At 46.0% G+C, this 27,817-nt stretch overlaps 1 protein-coding gene across 2 annotated transcripts in view; it reads left to right on the top strand.

Moving 5' to 3' along the window:
• Sel1l3 (SEL1L family member 3) overlaps positions 1 to 27,817 on the top strand; it is a 112,875-nt gene that overhangs the window by 11,770 nt on the left and 73,288 nt on the right. For both annotated transcript variants that reach the window (XM_028865912.1, XM_037209033.1), the window contains exons 2-7: positions 1,068 to 1,638; positions 14,077 to 14,203; positions 16,166 to 16,287; positions 17,432 to 17,547; positions 20,539 to 20,597; positions 26,842 to 26,974. In XM_028865912.1, the coding sequence (XP_028721745.1) occupies positions 1,068 to 1,638; positions 14,077 to 14,203; positions 16,166 to 16,287; positions 17,432 to 17,547; positions 20,539 to 20,597; positions 26,842 to 26,974 (1,128 nt within the window). The remainder of the gene's footprint in view (positions 1 to 1,067; positions 1,639 to 14,076; positions 14,204 to 16,165; positions 16,288 to 17,431; positions 17,548 to 20,538; positions 20,598 to 26,841; positions 26,975 to 27,817) is intronic.

Genomic DNA, 27,817 nt, shown 5'->3' with positions numbered 1-27,817 from the left:
TGGAGTGTATTTGGGAGAGGACTCATGGGATCAAGCCATGTGGTTCTTAGGTTTTTAATTTAAAGACAGAAGCGGCTTTAGTCTTCACCTTAGAGGCTGTACCATTTTACATTGCTGCCTACAGTGCAGAGGGACTCCAATTTCTCCACACCATCACCCACGCTTGCCTTTTGGGTTTTTTCCCCTTCGATCATAGCCATTAACGTGGGTGTGAAGTGGTCACAGTGACCTTGTTTGCTCTGGACACCTGAATCCCGAAGTCATGTCAAAACGGCTCAGCGAGCCGTCGTTCATTACCTCAAACTCCCTACTTGCCTGGATTTTGTAACCCAGCTCCTCAGATTCCTGGAAGAAAGGCACATGGTGAGAAGAGGACTTGGGCACCTGAAGAAACGACCCGGTGGGCACACGGCTAAAACCTTTCTTGGCGCCTGTCACATCATGCACAGTGAAACAACAGGACTAGCCCGCTGCGGTCCCAGCTTGCCTGTGTGCAGCAGCTGAGGCCTCCTGCTGGGCCACCAGGCCTGCAGGCTTGTCCTGGCTCCACGCTTGTGGGAGATAAATACGCCAGGCTGCCCTTCTCTTTATGTTCCCTGGTGATGCTTTTTTCAACTTTTCTCCAGCCCTGTGATTGACCTGTCCGGCCACCATTTGAAGTAGTTTGCACATGCCTGAAGCTGGCTTATCTCCTTCATTCTAAGGCAGGTCCCTTTCGCTGTTACCTTTGCCAGGGACCAGCCTCGTCCTTCAGAAACCAGTTTGGGAATGATTGCCCCATAGCTTTGAAAGCCATATTTTGATCAGCAGATGTTGTAGAGCCTATGTAGAGAGTTCAACATGATGCAATCTTCGTGTGTGTGTGTGTGTGTGTGTGTGTGTGTGTGTGTGTGTTGATTTTTTCTCTAGTCTAATAGTCGTGCTTTTGACATCTCTTCCTGTCCAAATTCATTGCTTTTACCTAGAGCTATAATCTCTAATGCCAAGAAAACAACAATTGGTGAATGTGCTAAATTCAGGATGATTTTGAAAAACCTTCTATATGATTTTTTTTCTCTCCTTTCCAGAATTTTGTGCCATCTCTGGGCAGACAGACTTCCCTGACGACGTCGGTGCTGCCCAGTGCAGAGCAGAGCGCGACGTACACAGACTTTATTTATTTTACTGCCTTTGAAGGGAGCGTGCGCAACGTCTCTGAGGTCTCCGTGGAGTATTTATGCTCTCAGCCTTGTGTTGTCAATTTGGAAGCTGTTGTCTCTTCTGAGTTCAGAAGTGGCATTCCCGTGTACAAAAAGAGGTGGCGGAACGAGAAACACCTCCACACCAGCAGGACACAAATAGTGCACGTGAAGTTCCCAAGCATTATGGTGTACCGAGACGACTACTTCATCAGACACCCCATCTCGGTGTCCACGGTGATCCTACGAGCCTGGATTACTCACAGGCACAGCGGTGGGGGCTTGAACGTCCGAGGGGAGGAGAACTTGCTGCATGCAGTAGCCAAGAATTACACCCTGCTGCAGACCGTCCCGCCTTTCGAACGGCCTTTCAAAGACCATCAGGTGTGCCTGGAGTGGAACATGGACTATATTTGGAGCCTCTGGGCCAACAGGATCCCACAGTGTCCTCTGGAGAGTGGTAGGTCACTTGCCTCACGGCAGAGCGCCTTCTTGGGTTTTCAGGTGGCCAGTGTCATCAAATGGCAGCCAGTGTAAATTTCTTTTATGAGTTACGTGTGTGTGAGTGTCCCATAGACACCAGGGCACAGTTTTGCATGAGTCATATCTCTCTCTCTCTCTCTCTCTCTCTCTCTCTCTCTGGGTCTGAGGGATTGAACTCAAGTCAGTAGGGCTGGCAGCAGCCACCTCTACCCACTGGGCTATCGTGCCGGGGCCCCCAAAGTCAATTCTTAAGTTAGCATCAGTAAGACGAGGATAACGGAGAGGTCTATTGTGTCTGTCGTTTTGAATTTGGGGACAAAAGCGAGTGAATGAAAAAAAAATGAAAGAGAGGAGAAAGATGAAGGGAGACTAGGGAGAAAGATGAAAGGCAGAAAGGAATCAAGGGGCCGTGGAGGGAGTGGAGGAGACCTTTGAGAGCTTTTGAGCTGCTTAGAAACAATCATGCCGTGGAAACCAAGTCTGGCCCCACAGCAAGCCCCACAGCTTCTGGTATTTATAGGAAAAACGTTTTATCCTGGAGGAGATGAGAGGGACCCCAGAAGCAGTCCTTGTGCCAGATGGGGAGGTTGTGCCTCAGGGTAGTACCTTGTGGCTGGGGCCATCCTGTTCGGCCACTTCTGAGCGTGTCGCTAGATCTTGCCCGGCCTCTCTTTCCTTACCTATAAAATAGGCTAATGGATCCTTCCCTCAGACTGAAGTGATGAGTGTTGCTGAGCTGAGCGAGGTGCGGTTGTTTGGCACATCACCACCCCTCAGCACCAAGCGGCCACACCGATGGGAGAGTCTAAATTCTGCATTTTATCCTAAATGCCATGTGTAACAGCCCACACAGAATCCATACAGAGGCTCCTGGGTCATTCCTCAGCTCCCCTCCACATCAGGACTGGAGGTCTATGATAATCTCATCTACCTAGGATTGGAGATGGAGTGGACTCAACATTTGAAATGGATTCTGTTGCACCCACAAATTTCAGTCTCAGGGCTAGCGAGTGGGACTGTGGATAGGACTTTGATCTTGTTTTGACTGTGGTCCAACCCCCAGGCTGGCTTGGCAGGTGCAGGAATTCCACAGCCCGTGACAACAGGCTTTTCTACAGTCCGTTCCTGATACCTGGTCTTCTCCAGATCTGGTATGGGAGAAGGTGATTTAAGGGCATGATTCCATGTTCTTCCTCTAGTGTTTTTTTACCTTTGAGATATGATTTCTGGGGAAACAGTGGTTGGGGTAGTTTCTTGGTAAGGTTCCAAATTGGCTTTGTATAGAATAAAAATGTGTGTGTGTGTGTGTGTGTGTGTGTGTGTGTGTGTGTGTGTGTGTGGTTGTACAGGGTCTCGGTTCTTGCTGCATGCGTTAAACAGTTGGCATCTTGAAAACTCTTTATTTGACTCTAATTGTAGAGTCACAGGAAATTGTAAAAATGGTAGAGAAAGTCCCTTGTGCCACGGCCCAGCTTCTCCTAATGGTATTGCATTTTGTAATCACAGCACAGTATCAAAACCAGGGAACCAGTGTGGCTGAACATTGTTAACTGTAGACTGAATTCAGGCTTCATAGTATTTGCGTGTGTGTGTGTGTGTGTGTGTATGTGTGTGTGTGTGTGTGTGTGTGTATGTGTGTGTGTGTGTGTGTGTGTGTGTGTGTGCGCGCACGCTGAGAGAAGAGCTTGGTAATTAGATATCTGGAATACGGGAGCTGTGTGCCCCTGGCTAATGGGTGTGCCACCCTCCTCTGGGCAGAGCCCTATGCTAGTGCCTTCCACAGGGATTCCTAATTTGTCAAGCGGAAGAGAGCACAGGGCACACACAGCCACAGTTTTGCTTTGCCTCTGACTTCATCAGGGCTTAATGATTCCATTTCATGTTTTGCAAATGTATATATTTCTCATTGAAAAATGACCAGATTGCAAGCGGGGCGCCTTGAAATGAAATCATTTATAAACGGGGTCGCTCTCGGGGTGCCCTGAAAATGGGAGCCGTCTTTCCTTTTCTTCCGTTGTTCCCTGCCCTGTTGGCAAGGCCCAGGAAGGGCACAGTGGGAATTTTCTACCCGCCTTCTTCAGAACATTACTTTTGGTGTGAGAGCCAATCTAATCAAATCATAGCACAGAGGAAAACCTTTCTGAGGAGTTAAAAAATCACTGAACACGGAGGCGGGAGTTCCTTGCACTCTCAAACCAGCTCTGCACCTGTAGCTGTGATTTGTTTACCAAAATGAGACCATTTTCCCTCTTTCCTTAAGAGAGAAGTCACCCGAGTGGAGAGAGAGCAGCGGGCTGTGGACGTGCTTTGACCTTTGTTCTGGACGGGCTGTGGGCTGATGGGGCGGGGGGGGGGGGGGGGGGTACACTGAGCGGTAAGATGGGCGGGGCCTGGGCGGGGCGGGGCGGGAGGGCGCGGCGGGGCGAAGACCTTGTTCTTAGCCGGGCTCTTCTTGCTTTACTGCCCCTTAAAACACAAGAGAGTATCAGGAGACCCCAGCTGAGCTTCAGGGCACCTGTTAGATCTGGGCCTCTTTTTAAACTGCAGCCCCATTGATTCAGGGCTTGGGAAACATTTTTTGTGAGTCAAGCATCTCATGGCCTATATGGTCCTGCCGGTGAGCTTCGGCACCCTTAGCTGGATTCATCTTTTTTTTGTTGTTGTTGTTGTGTGTGAAAAGACTCAAACTCCCCTGCGCCTGGGTTTTCCAGGAGAATGGAAGATTCAGAGAAGCTGCTCCACCAGCTTAGTTTATGCTCTGGGGTAGGACTGAGTACTCCCAGACGCTTCTGTCTGCCGGGCCCTGGCTGGGCCACTGGGTGGACTTTTGATGGACAACTGGTAGGTTTTCTTCCGGCCCTCCTGAGCAAGCCCAGCCCAGATCAAAAGTCAACAGCCTTCCGATACATTGTGCCAAGGCCCGGCCACGTGGCTCTGTACATACCTGTCCCTGCTATGTTCGGGCCGTGGAGCCATAGGTGGCTGGGCAAGCAAGTACTTATTGTTGTCTGTTTCCTTGGGGAAGGGATGGGCATTATCCCTTAAGTCCCCTGTGGGTCTGACTCATTCCTGGACTCACTGAAGGAGTCAACCACGTGGGGGTGGGTGGGTTGGAGGGCTGGCGTTCAGTCTAGCCTGGCCCACCCTCGGAACTTGCCTCTGTCACACCCGAAGGAGAGAGTCTGCCAGTGCTATTGGCCACAGCTTCCGCTGTATATGTCATGGGCTCAATCTCTCCTTGCCACGTGGACTCCTGGCACCCTGGTCTAAGGCACCACCCTGCTGGACTCTGGCCACAGTCTAGTGGTGGCTTTCCAGCTTCACCCCTGCCCCGGCTCTCTCCAGGCAGCCTGTGCAGTGCAGGCTGGTCCCCTCCTGCCCCCATGAAGCCCCCTCATTCCCCTGCTCGGGACCAAGCCAGACTGTCCTGTAACATTTGCTGGCTTGATCTCCCAGCATGCCTTTTGTCCAGCCACATGAACCTGCTTGCTTCTCCCTAAACAGACCACGTTCAGTCTCACTTGGGGGGGACGGACACTGGAGTGACAGGTGCCACCTAAAATGCTCATTTCCCAGATCCTCTGTTCAGCTTGCTCCTTCACCTCTTCATACCTCTGCTTAAATGCCCACTTCCCTGGCCACCAGGTCTGAGCTAGTGACCTTGCCGGGCATTATCTCTATCTCCTCCATAGCCAGTATCCACTGGACACTGTAATCAAATAGCTTTATTTTCTGGGTTCCCGTAGACCATGAGAATGCAAGCTCCTTATGCTGCGTTCCAGTGAGGATCGCACTGTGACAATACCCTGATGCCCTAACCCCTGTGGAGGGTGAGGAGGTGTGGAGCTGGTCCTCAGTCTTCCTTTGGCCCTCTGCAGACAGGCTGTAGCTGCCCAGGGGGCCTATGAGAGCCACCCCGGCTAAGGCTGCAGATTCCCAGTCACTTTTCTTGCAAACACAGGCGGCTCAGCTCTGTGTTAGTAGGTAGAGTCTGCCACTCCCACATTTATATCTTCCTAATGGAGTTCCTTTGACCTAGAATAGCTACTGACCTACACTGTCCCAACCAGTCCCACCAGTGCCATCAGCATGTAGCCTTACCTCCTGCCACCTCCCACGTCTCCCTCCTGAAAGCCTCCCTAAACTTGGGCAGCCAGTTCACATTGCCCTGACCCCAAATATATGCGTGTTCGTGAGCATGTTTTATTTCCCCAGTCAGAAATCGCCTCTCTGACCCCTGGCTTCCCAAGCCCTCCAGGAGTACCCCTCCTGTGATGAGTAGTGTGTTCAGTTAAATGAGACAAAGACTGACTGAGCCTCCATGGACCAGTTTCTTCCCCAAATCAGACCTAGTCCTTCTCTTGAAGGTGGTTGTGTGGGAGACAGTCACAGCTATGGCACAGTCACAGCCACTCTCCATGTCTGAGTCCTTGTCATGTGCCAGACACTGTGGGAAGAATCGAGCGGCTCTTCCCAGCACCCTGCCTTCACACTTGCTGATGAGGAAGTGGACAGGGGGAGGTAAGTGACCCATCTCAGGTCACACAGCTATTAACTCTTGAGCTGGTACATGAGGCCGGATCGTTGGCCTCCCAAACTTCTTATTTAACCACGCGGTTACATCTACAGCAGGCTGCGCTTATGGACCTGTTTATTTATTATTTATCTATTCCACGTCATTCACCTTGGACAAAGCTACTGTGTGTTTATTAGGTGCATCACTGGGGTTTGTCACAGAGGTGACATTGGACAGAGACCTGATGGATAAAGCACAGCTTTCACAGTCAGAGGGACCGAGGGGAGGACATGGGGCAGAAAGGACAGCGGGAGCTACAGCGCTGGATGGGGGAGAGGGTTGTGTGACTGCATCCCTTCCTTGGGCAGGGTGGCAGACAGGCTTTCCGCCACCGTCCTAAAGCGGGGGTGGGGGTGGGGCTTGAGAGTCTGCTCTGGTGAGAAGGATCATGTCAACTGACTGCCGGCGTCTGCCATGGGAGGAAGATGCAGACTAGCAGTATGCTTGATATGTGTTTGAAGAGCTTACTTGAGCTTGGAGGCAGCGTCTCAGGTGTGAGGGAGGTTATTCAGGTTAGGACCATGCTGGGAAGACTTTCAAGTACCACACTAACAGTAGGAACCGTTCTGCCCTGGTGTCTCCCTTCAAGACAGTTCTGGTCTCCCCGATAAGAAACTCTCCGAGATGGTGGATGTCTCCTTTTCCTTTCAGCGAAAGATCATTCTCACATGTAGCCCCAGTGGATCGGAAGGATGATATTTTAAATTTTATTTATTTGGGGTGGGGAGGGGGCATGCACATGCCACGGTGTAGGCGTGTGTGGAGGTCAGAGAACAACCTGAGAGGGAGTTGGTTCTCTCCTTCACCACGGGGATTCCAGGGTTCAAACTCAGGTCACCAGGCTTGGCAGCGAGCACCTTTACCTGCTGAACCATCTCACCCCTTGAAAGCATGGTTTCTTTCCATGAAATTCCATTACAACAAAATAATTGAAAGTTAAGTCAGATGCTGGAGCCAGGCTTGACTTGTCTTTGTGGGGACAGAAATAAAGCAGACTCCCAAACAAGCTCTATATGCAGCGGGATTGTTCAAGCCAATGACGTGATGATCCATTTCTAATTATAAGCTATATATTTGGACTTTAAAAAAAAAAGACAACACTACAGACTCAGTCCCCCCGTCCCCAGTTAATCACAGTAGTCTGAGTTCCCCAGTAATAACACTAATTAGTGCCTCGCATCTGCGTTGCCCTTTATAATGTACAAAACACTTTTTTCCAGGCACTTTGTCTCATTTAATCCTTGTAACAGTCTCATGGGAAAGACAGTATTATTCTCATCCTCTTCTTAATGAAGGAGGAAAAACAGAGGCTCAGAGAGATTATTTAACCGGAGTCCAAGCCTCCATTCTCTCGACTTGGCTCTGCCGCCTCTCTGAGATATGCTAATACAGCCCTAACCCAGGTTCTAAATTAGAAGGAAGACTTTTTTTAAAGTTGAATTTTTATCGATGTGAATCATGTTTCCTTCACCCACTGGACTCTGTCTCTTTGAAGCGATTGGGCTGAGCTGAACAGCCTCAGAGGCCCGGGGTGGGGAGGCCAGAGGAAGGCGGATGCCTTCTTCTCTCAGCCTGCATGGAAATGTTCAAGGCTTTGTTCTCGCCTTCCTTAGCTGCCAAGGTAATACATGTACCTGGTAAAAAATTCAAATCGTGTAAAAAGGTTTAGCAGGAAGAAGTTCCGCCCACCCCAGTCTTCTGGTCCTTTTCCCAGAAGCAAACTCGGGCAAGCCTCTCTTGCTTCTCCTTCCAGAATGATCCTCTGCACGCAGAAGCATTAAGTTTAGCTCCTTGTCTCCCCAAGCAAATGATAGCCTAGATGCAGCTCTGCCTTACACTCATTAGCGCCACAGCAGAGCTTTTTTTCTCCATCAGGCTGTGTTACTGGGCTCCATTCTCTCTGACAGATCCTTAGCAGTCCATTGTCTGATAGTCTATCGCTTGTTTAACCCATCTTCTCAGATGGGCAGGCAGGCCAAGTGTGTGCGTGCGCAGGTGTTTTGTGTGTGTTTGCGGTCACGTGTGTGGGCATGCATGTAGCTACGTGTACACGTGTGGAGGCCAGAGGTCAGTGTTAGGTGTGTATTGCTCTCACGAGCCTTTTGATTTGGTGAGATGTGCTGGCCTAGCAAGCTGCTGGCATCCTCTGTCTTCATCTCCTGGTACTGGGATTACAGTGGGTGATGCCACACCTAGCTCTTTTTTTTTTTTTTAAACTCAGGTTCTCACACTTGTGAAGCAGTTTACATGCAGAGGCTCCCCAACCTCCATGCAGGGCTTTTCTTTCCTTTGCTTTTAATAATGTTGCCCCTCTGAACATCCTTACAGAAATCTTTGTGTACATGTGAGTAGGATGAGTTCTAAGGACAGGAACCTATATTCTCAAGATTCCTCAGAGTGGACATCCCACAGACATCCAAAGGAATCCACTTCATTACCCAGATACCTCTTGGGACATTTATGATTTAAATCATCCCTTCCAGAACATACTGATTTTATTTTCAGGCTTGATTTTAAGGACAACAGTGCACCCAATATCTACTGATTTTTTAAGGGACCTCTGCTTGAAAAGTTCTTCTCAGGATTGAAAAACTGTACTTTCTTTCTCCCCAGGTTCTGCTAGCCGACCTTTAACCATAGAGATTTCTTGCAGGGAGATGCCTAATTCCTCCCTGTGCAGACTGGAGGTCTTTCTCAGTGGTGTCCTCCTGCTGTGTCTGAAGTTCATCCTGAGAAGGGCCTTGCTGCATGGAGACAGGACCTTCCCCCGAGTTAGGGTTCCATGTCAGGGTCCCAGTCCTCTGGCTGGACTAGATAGTGGGCTACAAGATTCCTTGAGCCCCCGCCCACTCAAGAATGAGATTAAAACAGTCAACGGGGACCAGGAAGAAGGATTTCGAGAAGGCATGAGGACCCAAATTGAATCCCCAGAACCCAAGTAAAATGCTGGGCACTGTGGCACCACACATGCAACATAGCACCAGGGAAGTAGAGACCAGAAGATCCTCGATTTTCCGGGCTTGTCAGTCTGGTTGAACTGGTGAGCTTCAGGTCAGTGAGAGACCCATATCAAAAATGTAAGGTGGCGAGCAAGCAATAAAGGAAGACTTGATCATTGACTCTTCATCCATATACACACACAAACATGTACACATGGACTCTCATGTACACACACATACACACACACAAACATATATACATGGATTCTCATGTGCACACACACATACACACACAAACATATACACATGGACTCTCATGTACACACACATACACACACAAACATATACACATGGACTCTCATGTACACACATACATACACACACAAACATATACACATGGACTCTCATGTACACACACACACACACAAACATATACACATGGACTCTCATGTACACACACACACACAAACATATATACATGGATTCTCATGTGCACACACACATACACACACAAACATATACACATGGACTCTCATATACACACACACACAAACACACAAACATATACACATGAACTCTCAAGTACACACACACACACACACACACACACACACACACACACACACACACACTACAATAACCAGGAAGAGATGGGGCCCCAATCTACATCATGGGTGGGATACTAGCCTTTGTGGTAGAGTAGAGTAGTGTGCTGGTGGACCCCTTCCCTCACCCCAGCTCTGCTGAGCCAGGCTGTAACCTGAAGGTGAGGAAGAGAAGGAGGGTGGGGCCCTGAGAATTCAAGGTAGCATTACTTAACTAGCCAATATCAAAATGTTCTGCTGTTTGTACATCGGCCATTGTTCTCCCAGAGTGCTTGTAAGACATAGTTTGGTTAGTAAAAACCCCACTGGCGTGTTATGGGGAGCTCCAGTTTGAGTCAGAGCTGGAGCTTATTAGTTACACAATTATCATCAGAAAAGTGACATTTTTCTTGTCTCCAAATGAAGAGATTTGCACTGTTTGATCCCAATGCCTCTTATTGCTCTAAAGTTTAAAGAAACAAAATAAAAGCAGTTCAGGAAGAATTCCAAACATGCATTACCTTTATGACAATGTGTGTGTGTGTGTGTGTGTGTGTCTGTCTGTCTGTCTGTCTGTCTGTCTGTCTGTGTGTATGTGTATGTGTTAACGCTGTTTCCTCCTTCTCCAGCCTCATAGCATACTCAAGTCAAAGAAATAGACTTGAAGGAAGGATTTGAAGGGATTATTTGTCTTAGGTAGTGTGGTGCATGTTCTGGAAATTGTAGAAAATTTGGAAAAAGAAGAGAGACAGGTTTGAATTCTAACTTGTCTATAGTTACATGTTACATGCATTCATTTATTCATCAATATTTATGGGACTCCTGTCAAGCACTGGGCAGTGTTCTAGGCTCTGAGAATGGAAATGAAGGCAGGAAGGTCCCTACTGGATGGACCATCCAGAGACAACTGGATAAGTCTTTAAATTTCTTCGTATCTAACTTACCTATAAATGTTTTGATGGTGAATGATACTGTCACTCCCTAGTCCACTCTTGTGATAGACATCACTAATCAACTCCAAATGATCCTTTATGATGGATTGACTTTGGATTTTTCAACTTCTCTGTGTGTATGTATGGTGTATGTGTACATGTGGGTGCAAAATGTATACACCTGTGTGTGCATGTGGAGGCCAAAGGAGGGCATTGGGTGTCCTGCTTAATTACTTTCTGCCTTATTTCTTTGAGACTGAATCTCTCCCTGAACCAGAGTTTGAATTTTTGGGTTAGGCTGGTGGCCAGCAAACTCGGATGATAATCAATGCTGGGGTTCCAGGCATGCACAAGACGGTAGCTGGCTGGTTACATTGCCAACTCTATGAGACCCCAGGTCCTCCTGGTGGCCTAGAGAGGACTCTTTTACCACTGAATCAGCCTTCTAGCCCTGGATTTTTCAACTTTTGATGGTGGAGAATCCTATCTGCACAACCATCGTGGTTTCCACTTTTAGTACAGTATTATGTGGAGGCCCACAAAGGTTTCCTAGTGAGATCTGAGCTTGCTTTACCCAGCAGGACTGCATTAGAGGATTGCTTGACCATGTGTGTGGTTACCAGGTGATTGGAAGGGTTTGCACTTGGCTGTGCTAGGGGGAGGTCTTTTGCTCCACCCCTTGGCATTCCTATAAAAAACCCTTTAGAAGAGACAGAAGGGGCAGGTGGAAAAGACCCTCCCAAGGCTATCCTGTGGATCTATCTGTTTCTCTCTCCTCTCTCCTTCTACCTCTATATTTCTACCTCAATCTCTTATCCCTCTCTTCTCAAGAGTACCCTGTATGATAGGTTTTATGTAAGATGATTTTGTTCAATTCTAGGCTAATGTGTGCTCTAAGTGCATTTAAGATAGACTAGGCTAAATGCTAATGATTGGTAGATTAGGATATTAAGTGCATTTTTTATATTTAATTTTTGCCATTGAAATTTTTGAGGACACAGTCCCATCATAAGTCAAAGAACATCTGTCTGGTATTCCCAATAGCCACTGTCAGCTAATGGACTGTAAGCCTATATGCTCTCCTGTCCTAGATGGATTCTGAAATGTCATTCTTGCCAAATAATTTTGATTGTAAAGGACACATAAGATGATGCAGAGGGAAAAACACAGCAGAACTATTAAATCTACATGGTTGATAAGAAAATGCCCATGCTTTTGACTTTGTTGGGAACCAAAACTATGTATCTTTGCAAAGTTATTTTAGCTGTTCAGGTTGAGAGCTCTCCCTCCACAGACCCTGGCTGCAGGGCCCTTTTATCCCAGGGTGAGCAAAACCTCTTTCCCGAAGCTTCATTTTCCTGTGTGATGTTGCTTTGTTGTGTGCTTCAGGCTTCCTGGCACAAATGTGGCTGTCTGGCCTCTTCTGCTTCCCTCCACACATAGAAGCCAAGCCAAGGGTGAGCTAAAATCAATCTTTTTGATGAACTATCTTCAGAGTCTAAAGACCTCTACAGTATTTCCATTTACAGTCCCCGTCATCGCCCTCATAACAGACCAGCAAGTCCTCTGTGCCCAAATGGAGCTCCAATTCATGTCATGATTTAGATGCTTTGGGAGAACTGGCTTGCTTAATCCTATTAAATACATATACAAGGGCTGGCGATTCTAAAAACTGCTTTTGGGATTTTCAGATCATATTAAACTCAAGGTACTTCTACACTTACTAAAGTTTGTATCTCTTTGGAAGCGAGCTGAGGCTCCTGGCCTCCCAGGCTGAGGAACCTGTAATATGTGCCAATACTGTGAATTTGATGACTCTTACAGAAACCAGCTCTTCTCTCCAGGAGTCCTGGGAAGAGTGGGTTTCCATCATTGAATTATGGATGTTTAAACCCTGGAGCATTTATTTTAAGAAGGAGAAAGGCATAGTTATTCCTAGGTCAAGGGAATATGGAAAACAGAAGTGTATAGTTAGCCTTCATTAAAACAGTAGATGTTAGATAAAGAACCCAAGAGCCCGGTTCCCCCAGAAGATCTGTTGTGGATATGCCCATACTCTAGAGCCCATGCTGCTGAAAGAAAGTGGAACCCGCCTCCGTTTTTAGGGATGCAATTAGGTATTTCGTGCAGAGGTAATATGTTGAGTGGAAATGGAATCCAAACCAAAATGGGGCTGATATACATTAGTGATTGGGTGTGCATGTAGCATGTGCAAGAGCCTGGGTTTGATCCCCAGAACTACAAAACCAGAATAATACAAAAAGCAGTGTAAATTCAAAAGCACCGATTCTACAACCAAACTGCTTGAACCAGCCCTACCTCTTTTTATTCATCTCTCTGTAAGGCTCAGGTTTTCATCTGTCAAGTGCTGTGCTCAAGGACCCACTTGGTCATTTGCTGTGAAGTTGAGTGATATTACCCTTGTGCTTGTCATGCTGCCTGGCATACACCAAATGTTAGTTAGTATGCTGACAAACTGTGCCTCTGTTTCCCCGCCTATAGCCTGGTCATGATAATGCGGATTCAATAAGGTAATACATGTGTAATGTTTATACTGCTATACACTGACTGTACCATTATGAGTTCTGTCAAAGTGTTAACATCATGATAACTATAACACAAATTGAAAATGCTCTTCCCAGCATTAAAGGGCTGTATGCAATGTGGGTAAGAACACAAAAGCCAGCTGGAGATGTAACTTATGGCAGAGTGTTTGTCTACCTGTACAAGGCCCTTGAGTGCCACAGAGAAGACAGACAGACAGACAGATAGATAGATAGATAGATAAATAGATAGATAGATGATACAGAGATACATAGATACATAGATAGATAATGATAGATAGATGATAAATACATGGATGGATGAATAGATAGATAGATAGATAAATAGATAGATAATGATAGATAGATAGATAGATAGATACATACATACATACATACATAATACATATATACATACATACATACATACATGGATGGATATATATATACATACATATATGCATAGATACATAGATGGATGGATAGATGTGCGGATGAATAGATAGATGGATAGATGATAGATAGATAGATAGATAGATAGATAGATAGATAGATAGATGTCTTTATCACTCCTGAACTTTGTGAACTTAACACAGAATGGGACTAGTAACAAAAACTTGAAGTTGTAATGACAACCAATGACGACAACCTTGCTGGTATGCTTAGTTAGCATGGTGGTTCCTGGCTTAGATTCTGTGTTCTGTGAATGCTTGATCACGTTTTTAGGCTATTGCTTTAACAGGCTGGCTGGAACTGGGAGCCTGGGGTGCCCAGAAGGGTGTGCCTTGGGAAGGGGTGCTATTCTGGAGAGAACTGAAGGTGAACTCTGTGCTGGTTACAGATGCAGTTGCTCTCCTCAGTTTCCCGTATGCCTCCAGTGGAGAAAACACTGGCATCGTGAAGAAACTCCCGAGCTTCCGGAACCGAGAGCTGGAGGCCACTCGAAGCCAGCGCGTGGACTACCCCATGTAAGGAGGGCAGGTGGTGAGCTAGTGGGGTGGGTCTGTTTGTGTCTGACCACCTGGCAGCTAGCAGGGAAAACTCCTTCCAAAGACACAGCCTGGCAAGGCGCTGTGCACACATGCTCAAAGAGAATCGGAGAACCAGGAAACTTTAATGTACATGGAAATTATTTCTGCACACGGGAGCCTTCCATTTTCCTCCATCTTTTTGGGCTGGTCCCAGAGATGGCATGAGCAGGCAGCGAGGTGTTGAGGCTCAGGTCTTCCGAGGCTTCAAGTGCAGCCATCCAAAGCCAACACAGATTGTAGTCGTGGCCTTGGCCCGTTCCGTCCTAGAAGATTGGAGGAGCTGTTAGAACACCCTGGGCCTCTGATCTCCTCCATTGATTTCAGCAGAGCCCACATCTATTTTTCCTTCTGCTGGGCCGGAGATGCTGGAAATGGCTCCTAGCTCACCTCCGATCAGATGGATTTAGCCGAGTGATTTAATTCTTCCTGTGCTGCTGGCGGTAAAAAGATCTTGAGTCACTCACTGAGCGTATGTTCTCGCTAAGCTTCCTTGTAATAACTTATCTTCATGAGCTTGCTCAGCTGGGCGGGTCAGGAGGGAAGTCTGCGACACCATCTGTTTGCACATTGTGACACTGACTTCAAGGCCAGCTTACAAAGCCCAGAATATTCTGATCGAGTTCTTCGGCTGTACCCCCCGAAACAACTGAGGGCCACTGCTGTCGTAACCCGGGCTTCAGATTAGCTACTGGGCTAAATCAAGAGAGCGAGATGCATTTGTTTGACATTGAGTCATGTGTCTGTCATACACGTGGTGATGCCCTGTTCCTTGTCTCCAGCACGGTGTGGAGCCTCCCACAAGTGTTTAGCAAATGTTTCCTGAGTGACGGGTGTATCATGTATCTTGACTCAAACTGTCCTAATTGAGTTTGCGACCTGTTATTTTAGCCTCATTCCATAAATCACAGATGAACAATTCTTCCCCTTCTCTATGCATGCGTGTGTGTATGTATTTTGTATGTGTGCAGGCAGACGTGTGTGCGCGTATGCATTCAGAGGCCAGAGGTCAACCTTCGGCTGTTCAAGTTGAGCTGTCCGACTTGTTTTTGAGGCAAGGTCTATCACTGGCCTGGAACTTGCCAACTGGGGTGGGCTGGCCAGTGAGCCCCGGGCTTCTCCTGTCTCTGCCTCCCCAGGGCTGGGGTTGAAAGAAGGCAGCGTGGCGGCTGGCCTTTTCCCCAGGCTGCTGGGTATCTTACCCAGGTCTTCGTGTTTGTAAAGCAAACACTTGACCAACTGAGCCGTCTACCCTGTCATAGTGTCCTCCCCTGCCCCCACCTGAAATAGCCCCATGCAGGGACGGAATAATTAGATGAGTTGTGCCATGTCGGTGGGCCGGAACTGGGCTACCGAAACACCGTAATTCGAGTGTTGAGATGGTGCGTTTGTGGGTCCACATGTCACGTGGAGATGCCATTTGCAGAGCATTACATTTGGGGCTTTTATCTTTGAAAGAAACAAAATTGCTGAAAAAGCCCTAATTATGTTTTTTTTTTTTTTTTTTTTACCTTTTAATCACAGATATTAAAATAGCTCCTTATCACATCGCCTCTTATTAAAACTCCATATTTTTATTCACTGTCTTGCTGTATCAGCCTCAATCAAGAATTCAAATCGCTGGCACGTGAGCATCTCCGAGAGCCCCGGAACAGTTTTGGTGCAAGGTAGAATGTCAGCGAGTTTTGTACAAAGGAGCTTAACTCCAGTCTTTGCAGTTACTATAACTACCTCCTTTGTCTCAAAATCTCAGGCTTTGCAAGCTGATCTCCCATGATGAACACCAAGGCGCACCCACCCCTTCGTTAGAAAGAAAGCAATTTACTTGGTCATTGTTAACTGTAATTACCTGTTCTTGGATGATATCAATCTGCAGGATTTTCTTCCGCCTCCCTCCTTTAGGGTTACTGTTTCACTGTGGCTTTATTTACTCCATTATTGCGAGGCCAGTCTCTGTGGAATTCTGTACTTTGTTGATGCTAATGAGATGTACGGCACACCTTCTGTGTTCCTTACGGAAGAGGGTGAGTATAAACAGAGCCTCTAAACGATCTTGTAGTTTTCTCATACTCTTTCTCCTGGCAGAAACATCTGTCTGGGATAAGGAAGACGCTGTCAGCACTGCAGCTCTATGAGGTTAAAATGTACATTATTCTGCAAGCAGCCAGTGGTTATTATATGGGCATTGTAATTATGCCACTTAGATGTGGAATCCAATAAAATGGGAAAGGAGAAAGAAAGGTGTGTTCCTTCTACAAAACAAAACCAAAAAACCAAGTTGATTATTTTTTGGGTAGACTTGGAGAAGTAATCTTACCAGAAATGATTGTGGATTTATGACAACTTGTAAAGCTGGGAAAATAAATTGATGAGATCTAGATGAGCTTTGAGTTCAGGTTGTTAGACAAAGGTGTCTTTGTTTTTTGTTCATTTGGAAACAGAAATTGAAAATAGAAACTGGGTGTTGTTTATGCAGACAAGACCATAGGGAACCAACCGTGAGCTCCAAATCAAGTCTTGTTTCTCCCCTTAGGGGCTCAAAATAAATATCTTATTTACAAAGAAATGCATGTACAATGCATTTGGGGGTGTTGCTGGTTTGGTTTGGTTTTTGCTTTGCCCTTCCTTCCTCCCTCCCTCCCTCCCTCCCTCCCTCCTTCCCTCCCTTTTCCCCTCCTCCCTCCCTCCCTCCATTTTCCTTCCTTCCTTCCTTCCTCCTTCTCTCCATTTTTTCTCCCTCCCTCTCTCCCTTCCTTCTTTCCTTCCTTCCTTCCTCCCCCCTTCCCTCCCTTTTTTCTCCTTCCTTCCTTCCTTCCTTCCTTCCTTCCTTCCTTCCTTCCTTCCTTCTTTCTTTCTTTCTCTCTTTCTTTCTTTCTTTCTTTCTTTCTCAAAGCTCCCCTATGTAGGAAGGTGGGAACTTAAGACAGACTGGACTGGAACCATCACTCTCCATCCTCCTGCCTCAGCCTCTGGTGCTAGGATTACAGGTGTGCAACACACTGCACCTGGCTTGGCTTGGCTTTGTTTAAAGGGAGCGGGGGGGGGGGGGGGGGGGAGAATGTGATTTATTCTTGTAACTTCTTTAGGAGAATTATTGAAAAAGCATCGCCTCTTCACATACCATAAGGTGCTCCTTGCCAATGTTGTGACCTTTCTTCTTCCTCGTAGGCGGTTTGCACATTCAAATGCATCTTGTCAAAGGAGAGGACCTGGCTGTAAAAACAAAATTCACCCTCCCTCTGAAGGAGTGGCTCCGACTGGATATCTCTTTCAGTGGAGGCCAGGTATCTCTGCATCACTCTGCCTGGAGTCATGGGAGCATCTCTTTTGAGCTAAACATTGCTGTGAACCCAGAGAGTTACAAAACCTGGGAGGGAACTTGGCAAATGATAAGCTCGTTACAATTACGCACTTGCTAAATCGAACTTTATAGATGGAAGTTTAAATCATAAGAGTCTCATCCCATTTAATTAACTTTTAAAGTGCTTCTACTCCACTCTATGGTGAAGGAGTAAATAATGCAGCCAGCTCTGTAGCCACAATTATCTGAGTTATTCAGTCCTTCTCGCCTAGGGAGATAGGCTTCGTGCACATAAGTGTGTCAAAAACACATTGGCCATGTTTACATGGCCTTCTTAGATCTACAACTTTTTTTTAGGGAATTTATTGGCTAGTTCAGCTAAGAAATGATTTGACTGCTTTTGGCAGTTGAAACAATTGCTTACGCTTGGCACTAAACACACTCATAATAACCAACGCGTGTAAGTGATGATTGTGGTGGGATGGAGGGTCTTTATCTATTCTGTACATAAAACATTGCTCATAACTGTTTCAAAACCCCCGTAACAGAGATTTTTATGGATTGTGGGAAATCTGTTGTTGTAATTGAAGACGATTCCATTTCTCCATCGATGCAAGGCTGGCATGCAAGCCTTTTTCCGGTTACTTTATTTTCCCATCAGCTTTTCCTATTGATTTGTGATTTTCCTGGAACAAAACTGGAGGAGACATTTTATTTGTCTCGTGCCTTAGATAATGCATGGTCCTCCCTCGTGCTTAAGGGTCCCTCAATTCTGTTTTCCAAAGAGAAAAAAATTAATCAGGTTGGTTCTTGCTGCCTTCCTGAGAGGGCTGAGTGAGATACCAGCCAGGAATTTTCATGTGTTATTTTTTTTCCTAAAAAAAAAAAAAAGTTCAGTAACATAGCTGGGGTCCATGTCACCCATGCCCATATATGTGAGGCACAGGATATGTCACCAAGACAGGCATCGAATCATCAGAGCAGATTCATAGATCTTATTCTGCACCTGCTGTATGCAAGGCACTGGGCTCCAGTTACTTATAGACTATTTATGGAAGTAACATTAAGCATGTGAAGAGAAGTCATAAAGCAAGCTTAATTGCCAAATGATTCATATTGATTTCTAGAAGGAAGACAGCGTTCCATGCTGGGATGCTCAGGAAAACGTTCGTGTACAAGGTTTTGATGTTTGGGCAGATTTTTAAAAGGAGAAGAACGGAGGGGGCTTTTCTGCACATGATTGGGAAGTTCACAGCTAAGCCAAGTTGACTAGTACTAGTCTGTTGCTACCGACTACCTGGAGACAAAGAAGTTAATTCCTCATAATTTTGAAAGCTATTGCTGGCATCCAGTGAGAGTCATCTCGCTGCATTACAACATGTCATGGGCATCGCTAGATGATAGCCAGAAAGACTATCCTGGCTCAGATCTCTCTTTCTCTTCTTCTTAATTTTTTAAACACATCTACGTACATACATATTTATTTTAGTGTGAAGGTATGATTTTTATATGTGAGTGCTGGTGTTCACATGCTACAGGACATATATGGAGTCAGAGAGGATAACTTATGGGAGTCAAGACTCCCTTTCCACTGTGTGGAATGAAACTGGGGTCATCAGACTTGGTGGCCTCATCCTTACCTGTTGAACCACCTATTGGGCCCTCTCATCTTAGGTAGCTGCTGATCCCATCAAAGGGTCCTATCCTCATGGCTTCCTAGAATATGAATCCCAGAGTTTTCACCTCCAAATACCGTCAACACATACATTTAGGAATCAAATTTCCAAAATACAAACTTGAGGGATATAGAAAACTAATGGAAGAAAATTTGCCTCTTTGGGACTAGAACGTGCAGAACCTTGGATTTGGACTTCAGCTTGCAAGGTGGTAGAGAATCATAGATAATGTTCATCAACCAAAGAGTATAGTCCCTTAGGTAGAGAAATGAGCTGATGGTGTAATGTGTATGTGGTGGGATGAAGCCACAGAGGCGTAGGAAGGGCAGAAAGGTGGAAAGAAAAGCAGGGCTCTGTGTGTGTGTGTGTGTGTGTGTGTGTGTGTGTGTGTGTGTGTGTGTGTTTGCGTTATTCTGCCAGTGGGTTTCAGATGCTTCCAGACTTGCCTTTCTTTCTGCCTCACCTGGACCCCTTCATGGACATAGGTCCAGACTTCTGGTGGGATTGCTACGCTCACTGCTTTGGCCAAGTGAATCCCTCACTTAAAGGTAAATGGTTGCTAAGAGAGACAACTGGTTGAGTCATTTTCTCTTCTCACTGCCCTCCATGACTGGTAGGGCTGGTTTCTAGTTGTTTAGTTTGTCTTCTGCAGGCACAGGGTGGCCTCTAAGTCTTTGGGACTCTAAAAAAGGTCAGGACACATTCGCTAAACACTTCTCATAGAAGTGTCAGAGTAAAAGTGTCCCTGTTAGTCCAGGGACTCACACAGTATCCCTAGGTCTAAGGACCTACTTGAGACAACACATAACATCATGAGAAGACCATTGTCCTCGCTGAAATGAGGGTGATGACTGTTGTTGCTTAGGGGACGAGAGGTGGGACCAGCAAGCCATGAAGATCATAGAGCACACGTCTTATCTCCCCTATGGCTCCAATAAAATCAGTAAAACTTCAAAACCAACTTGTACTGCCAGATGCATTTCCTCGCCTTCTTTATGAGTTTAGAAGTGCAGACACATCCAATCAACCTCTGGCTTGACGTCTGGAAGCATCCAAAACCCACTGGCAGAAATTGCATTGTAGATATTTTTAGACCCACCATCCAGTCATTTGGGAAAGCTAAATTTATTAAGTCTTAAAATATACACAGGGCTAGTAAACTGTTAATTTTATTTTTGTAGAAATTAATCAGGAGACTGACAAGCACATTCCATGAGTAATTTATACCAAGGACCGTATGTATTTATAGCGTGGGATGTGCATACCTACCTGACGCTTCTCTCTCTCTTCCAACATAGATAGTGGTCACTGCCAGCACTGGATGGGACTTGAAAAGCTACCATAATCAGACCATTAGGTAAGTGTGGTTTTCATTCATAAGCAGATTGCTCTAGGGTTACTTCATGCTGTAGTCTTCACGCTGTAGCCCTCAACCGTAGGGTGTTCTACACACCCCTTTCAGCTTTTCCAAGACAGACCTTTTTTTCTGGTTATTTTTAGTTTGTTCTTGTCTTTGTGTTTTTACCCCCTATTACCTGCCCCCCCCCGCATGTGTGTGTGTGCGTACTTGCTTGTGTACAGATACTGTGGCGTACATGTGGAGGTCAGCCATGTTGGACATGTGTAGGTCGGCCACCATGTGCATGTGGAAGTCAAAGGATCTTATACAGGAGGTGGTTCTCCCCTCGCACCATGTAGGTCCCTGAGATCAAACTCAAGTGGTCAGGCTTGGTGGTAAGTGCACCAATGTGTTATGAACCCACTGAACCATCTCTGGGCCCAAGCTAGACTTTGTGCTTTTTAATTTTACAAGGCATCTATTTTTCCTGAATATATATATATATATATATATATATATATATATATATATATATATTGGTACTAAGCAAGGGAAAGTAGTCAATCTTTTTTCCGAATCTCACCATAAATTCTTCCTTTGTAGCACTTTGTAATTTATTTTCTTTGAAAATTATCTTTTACAAAGGATTCTAAAGAAAATAAATCCAAGTATTAATGTTGCTCATTGTGAACGGCTGGAAACTTTGGCATAGTGTAGCGCATAAAAGCAGACAGTCTTCATATTTATGTTCATAATCTAGACTTGAAATGTGTGCAGCTATTGATATGGGCGAAGCTTTCCACCCCCTGCAACCATCTCCACATGACTTGCAGAAGCTGAGAACTGGGGTCCTTGCCTTGTGTTTTGTTGTTTCTGAATTTGCTCCTATATTCCACATATAACAGTGGGTTTTATATTGTCAACCACAGACAGCCTTCATTAGGTATCTGGGAAACCCTATTATAGTTGCATCCCCAGATTCCCTCAGAAACAGACTGCTGAAGAAACCAGAGCAGAGGGGTTGAGGGCGGAAATAGAAGACACACTCTTCTCTTCGGCCATTCCTGTTTACATGTAAATCCAACTGGTTTCTAGTAGGCTCCGGGAGCTTAGAACGGTTCTTGTTTTTTTTGTGGCCAGATTAAAGGATTAGGGATTTTCAGAAAGGCTGAGGATGTATCATGGCTTAGCTGCGAAAAGGTCAAGAGTAAGTTGATAGCTATACGGAAACGTAGAGAATGAGGCTAAGGATAAAGCAGAAGTCTTAAGGTGTCCCAAAACTGGCAGGAAACATCCAACACAGGCTGGTCTTCTTTATGGAAGGGGCTTCAAGGGGTAGAGAAGCCCAACAGGATCTGGGGCTCCTTCACAAAATGCCCCCCAAGACACCCCGCCAGTAGAACAGCTAGGGTAAAGCCAGGTCCACAAGGTATGCAACCCACCCCTGGGGCTCCTGTGAGCGGGTGTAGGGACTCTTAACTGGAGCCCCATTTTTACAGTGACGCAAGTCAGTGAAGAGAACAGCCTCTCATTTCAGGCTTCCCGGCACTATAAAGACAACCTGCTAGCTCTTCTTTGCTCTTGGAGTGTAAGCATAGTGTCGGCTTTATTCCATGAAGGTGGGAGTAGTGTCAGAGACACAGAGATTGAGTGTTCAGTGACTCAGTGCTGTGTACAAGTAAGAGGATATGAGGATATGAATGATTTATCCGTCTGTCCGGCCATCCATCCATCCATCCGTCTGTCCATCCCATACTTACTGAGCAAATTTCACAGGCCAGACACAAGACTTAATTCTGGGGCTGTGGGAGAAGGTAAACAGAGGGGATACAGTCCCCATTTTCAGGAAACTGGAAAAAAAATCAATAAAGGAGAGTGATACTGAGCAATAAATTCACAAATAAATTTAAAGTTATAGTCTATTGGAAATGCTAGGAAGAAACGAATAAAGTGTCTTGAGAGTGTCAGAACTCATATCAGGTCCCGAGGAATTGACATCAGACAAAAACTATGATCAGAGGTGAGGGGTCCTTAAGGCTCCTCTCTATGAAACTGCAAGTCTGACTGTTTCCTAATTCTGAACAGGGGCCTATCTAACAACGTCTGTGAATCTTCTGGACTCTGGTGCTCTTCGGTAATAAACCAGGGCCCTCTATGTCCAGATAAGAGGAAAGATAGTTTGCCAGAGTGTCTGCGGTTTCCCAAAGAGACTAGTCCGAACTCTGGAAGAGTCCAGCTCAGCTTTCATGTCAGGGAAATTGATGACCATCGACCCGTGCCCAGTATGAGGGTTCTCTTGCAATCTTGTGCAAACACTGAGAATTTCACAGGAGAAAACTGTGGGAACATGATGTAGAGATGCAGATGGAGACCAAGCTTGACATATCTACTGAAGGTTGAACATGATGACAATTTAGAAATTAGTGGGCAATGACATCAAGACCAAATAATTTGTTATTAGGTGGGAAAAAGATAAAATAGTAAAAGCAAGGACCCTTACCATAAGCATCTTGTGCTAGTTTAAAAACACACAGTAGTTTCTCTTATCCAGGGGTTCACTTCCCATGGTTTCACTTATGCACAGTCAGCAGTGGTCCAAATCTATTAAATGGAAAATCCTGCAAGTGAACACCATGTGCATTTTAAAGTGCTTATTGTCATGAGAGGCAGGATGAAATCTTTGCTGTCGTGCCTTGTCCTTTTTCATGTATCCACGCAGTGGGTGCTACCTGCCCGTTACTTCTCTTGGTCTTCAGTTATCACACCCACTCTCACTATATCAGTGTTCATACCATCCTCAATCTACTTAAAAATTTCCCGAAGCACAAGAGTAGTGATGCTGGGAATCGAGAAGCCCCAGGGGAGCTGTTATGTGCTTCTCGCAAGTATGATCTCTCTCACAGGAGAAAGATGAGCGCAGCACCAAAAGATACTTTGAAAGGAGACCACACCTGCATATGCTTATTCTGGTATGCTGCCCTAATTGCTCTACGTTATCGTTTGCTGTTATTCATCCTTTACTGTGTGGAGTTTATTAATTAAAGCTTATCGTAGATGTAGAGCTGCAGGGACAGGAAACCAACACGGGCAGGGTTTGAAGCAATCTAAGGTTTCAGTCATCTGCTGGGGGTCTTGGGCTGCACCCCCTGAGTGATTAGGGACTGCTGTATGACAGGGCCTCCCTTTTGCTCCGAAAATTGGAGTTTGCTATGGGTTTCGTTTCTTGCAGAAACCACACACAATTTGTTTTCTTCCTTCCAAATAGAAGGAAGAAGACACTGTGAGACAGTTTGAGGCTCAAGCCCTTCGAGATTTCTTCAGTTTATCTTGACAATATTTCAGTTATTTGTCATAATTCCATGACTAAAATAATTTTCCTTTATTGAGTCTACTCAAAGTAGCAATGAATTTGCAAGTGTGTGTGTGTGTGTGTGTGTGTGTGTGTGTGTGTGTGTGTGTGTGTGGTAGTAGGGATTGAATATAGAGGGTCTTGCATGCTAGGCCCACACTCTGCTACAGAACCTTTTCTGTTTTGTTTTGAGACAGAGTCTCACTACGTTAGCCACCACAGCCTTGGACTTTTGATCCTTCTGACTCATTTTCCTGAGTAGCTGGGATTACAGCCCCAGCCTAACTTGCTCTGTAATAGAAGAAACTGTCGGTTCCCCATATGTAATTTAATGGATTGTGTTTTGAAGTAAATGCCAGGATTACAATGAACACAGAGTTGGAAGCATTTTGTTGGAGAAATAAACACATCGTGGTGTAAGCATGTGCCTCGAATGGTGGGAGCAGAAGTCCAGCAGTGACATGAATAATCACACCTGTCGCTAACAGCCACGGTGTCTACCATGTGCCCAACACTGCACTACACGCTTTGTGTATTAACTGTTGAGGATCCAAAAATCTAAAACCTAAATGCTCAAAATCTGGCAATTTCTGAGCGTCACATCAGATGTTAGAGCACTTTAGATGTTTATGACATTTCCGATTTCAGAGCATTTGGGGATTTTTAGATGTTCTGAGTCAGGATATTCAACCCGTTGCATCTGTACGTTCACTGGAGTGTCCAAACCCTCTAAAATCTACAACGCTTTTGATCGGAAGCATTTGTCTACTCAACCTATATCCATTCAACCTTCACAACGACTCTATAAATAGACATTGTGAGTTCCATGCTTAAAAAGGAGAGGGGAGGTGATGAGGGCTCCAGAGAGCCTCTACTAGGGAGCAACCCATTGTGTTGTGAGCATCGGCCAATAGAGTCGCAGAGAATGGGGACCTCAAGCAAGCTGGTTCATTAATAAAGCTCCTCATCCATTCAGCACCAAGCACTCCCACAGGAGTTGTTAGAGCATTCCAGTCTTTCCAAGGTCCTGAAAAACAGAGTGTGCTCAGCTCTCAGAGTTTAACTTTATGATCTCTCCTGCAAGGAGGAGAAAGAGAGAGAGTGAGAGAGAGAGAGAGAGGATAGTTTCTGTGTAGAGAAAGCAGATATTTTTTGTATCTGCACAAACTCTGAAATATATTCAATAAACTAATGAAACTATTTCCCCATAGGGTGGGGAGTAGAGGCTGGAGTAAACAATGGGAGAGCTGGAGGCAAGGCTTGACTCTACCCATCCTCTCTTTCACTCTTTTCCTTCGTCTTGACTTCTGAAACCCCGTGCACTTATTACCTATTTACAAGAAAAGTAGGACGAGGTGACGGCGTGACCAGAGCATATGTGAACAGCAGGGTACTCGAGACAAGTATCAAGTGAGAAGCCAGGCAAGGAGGAGAGAGCCACGGGCAGAGAGGGCAGATGGGAAGCCAGGAAGAGAGAACAAAATGACAGGCAGGCCGCCAGGAGCCAGGGAGCTGAGGAAGCCAAGAGCCAGGGGGACAGCCAGCTCCTGACAGGTGGGTCAGGGAAGCCAGGCAGCCGGGGGTTATTCCAGGACAGAGATGGACTGACTGCCTTTTAGCAAGACCCTGCTCTTCTAGAGGTGTAACCTAGCCAGGGAGGAGGCAGGGGAGGGGAGGAAATGAGCTTGATGGGGTGGCGACCATTGTCACAGAGTTAGCGCTTAGAAACCGGTGGAGAAGGGCTTCCGTGATGTGTATTTGTCTCTTCAGAATCTCAGCCTTGATGGACTGGGGAAGGTGAAGGCTCTCTCTCTCTCTCTCTCTCTCTCTCTCTCTCTCTCTCTCTCTCTCTCTCTTCTCTCTCCTTTCCCTCTTTCTCCCCCTCTCTTTCTTCCCCCTCTCTGTCTTTCTCTCTCTCTCTCTGTTTCATGTGGCTCAGACTGGCCTTGAACTCACAGTGTAGCCGAGGATGACCTTGAGTTTTCTACCTTCCTGTCTCTTCCTCTTGAGTGCTGGGGTTATAGACTTGTACTGCTCTGCCCGGTACATGTGGGGCTGGGGCTTGAACTCGGGGCTTTGTGTATGTATCAGTTTGCTCCCTCACCCCCCGCACCTTCATTTTTAAATTTAGCAACATATTTTTGTCTTTAGGCTTTTTTCCCTTTTTCAATTTACATGGTAAGTAAAGCCATGCCTGAGGCTTGCTGGCTGGCTATCCCTCACCGGGAGGTCCACCTGGGGTTCTCCAATTCTTAATTATGAAGAACACGGCAAGGAGCACCTTCATGCGCTTCACACATGCCACCCATTTTGACTCTGTCTCCTCTCGGATGCTTCACGCCCTTCCCAGCAATGTGGACATTCAGCACATCACCTATTGCGGGTCTCTTGTCTCGGGCCATGACCTTTGACCTTGCTATACATGCCTCCTCCTCAACGAATTTAACATCTCCTCCTTATCAAATAATCTATATTTTAAGTTTCTCCTTAATCTACTTGCTGTTTACTCAATTAAAAAAAAAAAAAACCTTTGCCTTTTAGAACAAAATATTGAAGGAGAGCAATTCTCAGTATTTCCGCTGATTCCAAAGTGTCGCCACCCTCAGCAGTGGACATTGGGTGTTCACAAGGGACCAAACGGCATAAAATCCTAACAATGCGCTCAATGGGGAATTACCATTTGACAAAGGACAGTAGTCTCTGGAGACTAGGTGACTGGACCAGGCTCACACAGTTGCTGACGAGCAGAGCTGGGTCTAGCCCAAGTCCACCTGACCCTACAGCGGGCTCATCCGCTGAAAACCAGAGCGAGAGGCTGGTGGCAAGCTGAGTTAGGTCGAGGGGTGAGGTGTCTTTGTAAAATAACCAGGTCCCAGCCCCAAGGCTGTCTCAACCCTCTGTGCTCCTCTCTAGCTTCCAGGAAGATTTCTATTATAACGACACAGCTGGATACTTCATTATTGGAGGGAGCAGGTACGTGGCAGGCGTCGAAGGATTCTTTGGACCCGTGAAATACTATCGCCTCCGCAGCCTACACCCAGCACAGGTGAGCCTGGAGGAATCAAGAAGTTTGCCAGGAGTGTGTGTGTGTGTGTGTGTGTGTGTGTGTGTGTGTGTGTGACAGTGGGCTGCTGTGGGCAAGAAACACAGTGTAAACAAAAGATTTACCCAAGCGGACTGAACTATGCCTGGGCTCAGCCACCAAACATAATTAATATTGAGGCTTCCCCTGAGCCAGCCCAATAATAGATTTCAGTTACCGTGCGGTTCATTTAGTACTCATAAAATGGAAACCATTTACTTCCTCTGTTTTAATAACTACTAGCTTAATTATAGAGTAGATTTTTATCAGGCTGTTGCCTATCCAGTGATTAAGCTAATGAAAGGAGAGAATCTTAGTTCTTTGGTAAAGCTTCTTTTCTACGCAATTATTTAAAGTATCGGAAGACGCGATACTCCAGCAAATTAAAGCCATGGTGCCCGTCCACCAGTCCTTCACTGATCTCAGCAGAAGCCCATCCTCAGTTCATGCTGGGGTGGTCCAGAGCACAGCAGGCCAGGCTGAAGAGGACTTTGGATCCTAAGCTGAAGTTACTATACCTAGAACACACATCCTAACATTCCCCCAGAGGCCTTTCCCACACAGGACTCCCTATCATGCAGCCTCATCACAGATGGGGGACCCTGCCGGATGTCTGAGAGGGGATTCTTTCCCCATTCCCTTGACCTGTGGGGTCCACACAAAGACGCAACAAGAACAAATAGGACGCCTGATTCCCTGTCTTTGAGACGTCAAGGAGAAGAAAACTCATGTATTCATTTGTTCAGTAAATACTTCAGAGTACCTACTTTGTGCCAGACTCTGGGCAAGCAAGATGAATTAGGGTGA

Source organism: Peromyscus leucopus, chromosome 10, assembly GCF_004664715.2.
Source record: "Peromyscus leucopus breed LL Stock chromosome 10, UCI_PerLeu_2.1, whole genome shotgun sequence".
NCBI lineage: Eukaryota > Metazoa > Chordata > Mammalia > Rodentia > Cricetidae > Peromyscus > Peromyscus leucopus.
The sequence above is the reverse complement of the archived record's forward strand: the minus strand, read 5'-3'. Positions and strand labels throughout refer to the sequence as shown.